Consider the following 6479-nt stretch of genomic DNA (forward strand, 5'->3'; position numbering starts at 1 on the left):
TAATTGGGCTCACCTGGCCAACTAATTATCACAGGTGTCTGAGATTGATTTCAGTGATCCAAAGAACCCTGAGACACAATACCATCCATGAGTTTAATTGAAAAACAAAAAATTTAATCTTTATGACACTTAAATACAATTTGCATAATAATTTGGAACGCAGTGTACAATTAGGACAAACCAAACACTGGCTCTAGATAGGGCCATTTGTGGTTTTGTGTTTACGCATTGGCCACTGCAGTTTTCCAGTATGCTCAGCACACAGGAGAAGTTTCAGTTGTGTACAATCTCCATCCTCACTGCGACATGCCACTACGTCCCACAAGCTAGACCTTTAAGTACCATTTTGAATTCAGGACACTGACTTCTTTTACTTGAGCAAAGGTTTAGAGAACTTCTTCCATCATGGTCTATATCATGATGTCTCAGTTTTACATAACATAGAAACACAGGACACTTGTACAAAATACAATTTTGGTCTCTATAGCTATATTTTAACATTCATGACACCTGGTGATGATTAAGGACGGGTCAGTTTGACTGACAGGCTGTCTGCCAATAGTGTCCCCAGCTTCTCAGTTAGATCCACCCCTTGCTGCTCCACAGCGCCAGCCTGTCGCCCAAATATTGTCACTTCCTGCTCCAGAAAAAAACTAAATGGTGACAGCCAAAAGGCCTCAGAACGAGAGTCCACAAACCAATAGTTGATGCCGTGGTAGCTACGACTATTATGTTTACAGTCTATGTGTGCATATGATTAAATTTAGATTTTATGATTGGATGTTTCTTGCTGAAATGCACCTTGGGAGTTGTTATCATCTCAGATGATGGTTTATGTACATAGGCTTGTAGCTTTTTGACTTTATATCTGATACGACTGATGATTCAACTGGTAGAGTTTCATGTCCAGCCAAGTCGTAGAAACTTACCATTGTCTATGGAGAAATATGAATGAAACGTTTACTTCTGGTACCAGGGGTGCCAGAAATAGGACTGAAGGATAGTTTTAGTTTTAGTGATGTGGCGTCTTCATATATCGACCCAAACCACACACACACACACACACACACACACACACACGCACACACACTATTGTATCACTCAGCAGAGAACACAGAGTACATCACTCACACCCTGGGCAGAGTTGAGTCCCAAGCTGTGCTGAATAAAACTCTCCCACGGTCTGTTTTATTGCACAGAAACGTAAAACCTTTCAGCAGCTGTTAACACAACTCCCCATCATTTGCTCCAATCGGCAGGCAGTATCTCAAAACGTTCATCTCCATTACCTCATGATAACCAACTCTCTACCAGGACAGTTTTATGCTATGCAGCGACCTCTAGTGGTGATGAGAGCAGGCTACAGATGAAGAGTTCAAGGAGGTCACATAACTCTGTGAAACTCATCACACGTGGCTGAGATGTGGCAGTATGTGAAATAATTAGTGTGGTAAAGATATTACCCTATGAAGTTATGTTTACATTCAGTGCTACTCACCAAAAGGCACAGTTGAGTCCATTTCCTTCCACACAAGACATTTAGAAATCAGATTATTTTAAGTATTTTAAATCCTGTTTTGTTTACTAGCTCACAGTCTTCTTTTTCCCTGCCTTTGTTAGCACATTGCTGTACATCTATTCCTACCTTCTGAAGCTTCATGGCACTGCTAAAAAAAAACCCTGCAGGGAACCTTTTAACCTTTAACTCTGTATAATGCATTTGTGACTCAGACTAATAAAATGACATGTCTCAAATGTACAATATGTAGAGATACTAAAAATGATACAGTACATAAATCCTCACTCTGCCTGCTGAAAGTTTTCTCTGTGGATTTGACCTCACTGCAGGTGGATAGAGGCAGAGGCTGCAGACGGTGGATATGACGTAGACATCAGCAATGTAACAGACGATATAGGTGTGCTGGGCATCGCAGGACCAAACTCCCGCAAAGTTCTTCAGAAGCTGACCAGTGAGGATATGAGTGACGGCGGGTTCAAATTTCTCCATTGCAAGGCCATCCAGTTGGCTGGTGTTCCCGTACGAGCAATCAGGATCTCCTACACAGGTGCTGCACACATAGTAAAGTTACATCCTGTTTGCTTTTACCAATTATTCAGTCAAACAGAATAAGTCCTTTGTTGGTTTTATTAAAACAAATGAAAATACTTACACAGAGAGGCGACATAGTTTCACTTGACTCAAGTAAGAAAAATGCTACAAGAGATACAAAAAAAACACTTGGTTGAGAGTGGAGTTGGAAATGTCAGTAATAAGCAGCATATGTTCAGTCATCAGTTGCTAACACTGACTAACAAAATATTACACTTGATTAAGAAGAGGGGAAACTGCTTGATAGTGTACAGCAACATAATACATCTTCCTTGGTGTTGTTTGAATTGAGCTGGAGGAGGTTCACTGATTTAAACTCCACAAAATTATTTTTCAGTCTTCTATAATCACCTCCCCCCCCATCAGTGATGTAAAAATGTCTTTACTCTTGAACTAGACGAAAACAAGGCAGATAACCAAGTGAAATTATCCCATAGCCATGGAGGTAAAGTTCTTCAAATAAAAAAAATTAAAAAAAATCAGACATGCAAAAAATTTGAATTTATGAATATCTTAATCTCAACTATGAGATACAAAATCAAAGTTACATGAGATAAAATCAAAATTTGGATTTACTAAATCAAAATTGCAGGAAACTAACTCAAATCTTTCAGTTAAATACTTAAGTTACTCAAGTTATCTTTTTTTTTTTTTTTTTTTTTTAAGATGCAACAAGAAATCAATGTATTAGATTGACAGAAAATTAATCACCAAGTGTTTAAATAAAAGATTAATCATTTTTGTAGTTTTGCAAGCAAAACCTGTAAAACTATCAATAGTTCCAGGTTCCTTGGTTTACATGAATTAAGTATCTTTAGGTTTTAAACATTTGGTCGGACATTTTGGCAAATTATTTATAATGAAAATATTTATTACTCGCAGTCTTGTATTTTTATATAATAGTCCATTTTCTTTTCTCTTTTGCTAGAGGGAAAGGACTTCCATACTTTTGAGATCATTATACTCAGATTATTATTTTAACTTGTGGACTTGTGGATTGTACATGTGTGTTTAGGTGAGCTTGGTTGGGAGCTGTACTTGGACCAGAAGAACATGGCAACTGTGTACCAGGCCATGATGGAAGCAGGAAAAGACGAAGGCATCGACAATTTTGGCACCTACGCCATGTCCTCCCTCAGACTGGAAAAGGGTTTCAGAGGTTGGGGGGCTGAGGTACGCACATGGACACACACACACACATGCAAGGGATTTAAAGGGGTAGTTTGGAAAATACCCTTATTTCCTTTCTTTCCAAGAGTGAGAGGATAAGATCAAAACCCCTCTCATATCTGTCTGTTAAATAGGCAAGCTGTTTCTCCCTGCTGTTCACAGTAGAGACATGAGGGTAGTATCTATCTTCTGATCCACCCCTTGGCAAGAAAGAAAATATTCCCCAAAATGTTGAACTACTCCTTTAAGTAGCAGGTTATGACTTTTTGCTAATGAGATCACTTTGTCATTCTTTACAGATGAACTGTGACACCAACCCTCTGGAGGCTGGATTGGATTATTTCATCAAACTGAACAAGGTGACCATACATCTCATTAGTTGTGCATTTTTAAACGTAGATTTACTGTTTATATTTTCCATAGAGCTGTAATTGTAAAGAAATGTACACACTGATGCATCAATAATTATAATTAAATAATAGAATCAGTGGTTAAAGATGTACTCAGAATTTTACTGAAGAAAAAGTAGCAGTACCACAGTGTAGAAATACTCAAGTAAAGTAAAGTAAAAGTCCTACATTATAAATTTTACTTCAGAAAAAGTACAGAAGTATTAGGAAATCTACATAAAGTACCAAAAGACTGCAGAATGGTCCATTTCAGAATCATATATTTTGTACTATTGATTTATAGTTATTATGCATTAATATGTACGTCACTTAAATGTTGCAGCTGGTAAAGGTGGAGCTCATTTGAATGACTATACTGCTGGGTCGTTTAGTCTTAATAATAAATGGTAACTTGTAGATTCAGATTACTGAAACTGTTGATACAAAATATGAATCAACTAATGAAGTAACCAGTTTCTTAAACATTTACATACAAGGTGCCACCTGCTACTCAGTTTTTAACACACTCACATACCAATGGAACAGCCATCGGGAGCAATTTGGGGTTCAGTGTCTTGCTCAAGGATAATTCAACATGCGGACGGTAGGAACAAAGGAAACCGCTGATCTTTCGATTGGTGGACGACCCGCTCTACCTCCTGAGCCACAGGACTTGGAGTTTGAATGCAGGACTTTTACGTGTAACAAAGTATTTCTGCTCTGTGGCATTGCTAGTTTTACCTCAGTAAAAAGCTGTTTACATCCACTTTTCCAGGATTTCTTTCCTCTGAATAAACACTGTTTCTGTCTTTGTTTAGCCTGCTGACTTTATTGGCAAAGCAGCCCTTCAGGAAATAAAAGCCAAGGGCCTGAAGAGAAAGCTTTCCTATCTCACCCTGGATACAGATGATATAGACCCCGAGGGCAACGAGACAGTCTGGCACAATGGCAAGGTTAGAAATAGCAAAAGTTGTCCAGTGATCCCGCTTTATTTTTTGTTATATTGTGGTTATTCTCACATGAGCCGGTTTTCCCTCTCATCAGGTGGTCGGCAACACAACATCTGGAGCCTACAGCTACAGCTCTCAGCAGAGCCTGGCGTTTGCCTACCTGCCGCTGGAGCTGTGCTCTGTGGGCCAGAAGGTGGAGGTAGAGCTGCTAGGGAGGAAATACCCGGCCATGGTCATCCAGGAGCCCTTGGTGCTAACAGAGCCCACACGGACCCGGCTGCAGAAAGCAAAGGGAAGAGCATAAGCACAGTCTTAACTCTATCAGTTTCTTACCAGCTAATGAAGAACAATTTTATTGTGATGTATCAATGAGAGTCTTATATGAAAGAAAAAAAAGATCTATGTACTGATCTGTCTGTGGCCAGTTTAAAGAAAAAGAGTCGCATCACTTCATAACTTCCTCTTCCTGTCGTGTCTCTTAAGGAGGGTGAGGGTTTTTGAGCAACAGGGAAATAGTAAGTGTCTGTTAAGTGTCCTTGCACCACAATGCCTCACAGTGCTGAAGGTGTAATTGAGGTTTTGTAATTCTATGAATGTTAATGGTTTACAGGTCAGCACTTTTATGAAGGATGCTTGATTCTTGAAAATGAAAAATGACTTGGTGTTAATGTGAAATTCAAAGAAAGTATGGTGCTGCATTTTTATTTTCATATGAGCACATTGGTGCTGTGATAAATGTCACACAGAATATGAACAACAATAGCCAAAAGAAACCAAACGCTTGCAAACTTGTATAAAGATTGTTTTATAAATCTGTGTTGTTTTTTAACTAATGTGTAATTAAAGTGGTTTACATTAATACCTTCATAATTAAAGCAATGCACTCTGTCTTGTTTTAGGTGCTTGTGTGTCTCTGCTACTTTCTGTCTTCCGCTCTTCCTCAGAGTCAGTCTTCATGATGCCGTATACAACTCCTTTAAACCTCAGGGACCAAAAATTACACATAATTACACCGCTGTTTGAAAAACATCACATGAGGATGATGATTTTATTCATGGTGATGGATGAGTGAACTCAAGAATAAAATCCATCATGGCCACAATGTATGGAATTACATAAATTGGCAAAAATATATAAATGAAAAAGTAATTTAGGAGATTTATTGAAACTAAACTCTATTACAAACTGTAACTTCATTATTATTGTAGAATTTTGTAGAACTTTACTTGTACAATAACATTTTTATTTTAAAATGCCATTTTACAAAAGTCTGTTTTTCTATCTTAAATACTGAACAGACCTTTTTCATGGCAGATATTTTGACATGCCTTAGTAGGTAAAACAGATGTATTTGAAAATATTAATGATGGCTGCATTCCACTTAGGGGAGGCTCTGGTATTGTGCATGTGGGCTCACTGTTAAAGCTTACTGTGACTTAACTTAACTGAGCCACCGTCTGTGTTACCAAATTCACCTGTGCTTTACCTGTTGGGACAAGTCCAAACAAACAATAACATAAAAAATAATAAACCACTTAGGCAACAGCGGCCCCTGCTTGTGTACTACATTCATTGCACACACACTATAGGGCAGATATTATAGATATCAAATAGAATACAATGATATAGCATATCATAATAATAAACATAAAAGCACAATAATATAATATTATTACATAGTTATATTAGCATTATAATGCAATATATAATAAAATAGTGGTAGATGTGTTACAACTCTATCAATACATCCCTCTCAGGGCTGCAATGAAAATGAGTTTCATTATCAGTTGATCTGTTTGTTTTATTGATTAATCCTTTCATCTAGAAATTGCCAGAAAATAGTGAAAAGTCTAAAAACCA

At 37.8% G+C, this 6479-nt stretch overlaps 1 protein-coding gene across 1 annotated transcript in view; it reads left to right on the top strand.

Annotated features, from left to right (window-relative positions):
• The window catches only part of dmgdh (dimethylglycine dehydrogenase), a 27729-nt gene extending 22222 nt beyond the window's left edge, over positions 1-5507 (top strand). The window contains exons 12-16 of the mRNA XM_050052353.1: positions 1849-2066; positions 3126-3283; positions 3580-3639; positions 4488-4622; positions 4714-5507. Coding sequence (XP_049908310.1) covers positions 1849-2066; positions 3126-3283; positions 3580-3639; positions 4488-4622; positions 4714-4923 — 781 coding nt within the window. The 3' untranslated portion in view covers positions 4924-5507. The remainder of the gene's footprint in view (positions 1-1848; positions 2067-3125; positions 3284-3579; positions 3640-4487; positions 4623-4713) is intronic.
• The last annotated feature ends 972 nt before the right edge of the window (positions 5508-6479 follow it).

This window comes from Epinephelus moara, chromosome 9 (assembly GCF_006386435.1).
Source record: "Epinephelus moara isolate mb chromosome 9, YSFRI_EMoa_1.0, whole genome shotgun sequence".
Taxonomy (NCBI): domain Eukaryota; kingdom Metazoa; phylum Chordata; class Actinopteri; order Perciformes; family Serranidae; genus Epinephelus; species Epinephelus moara.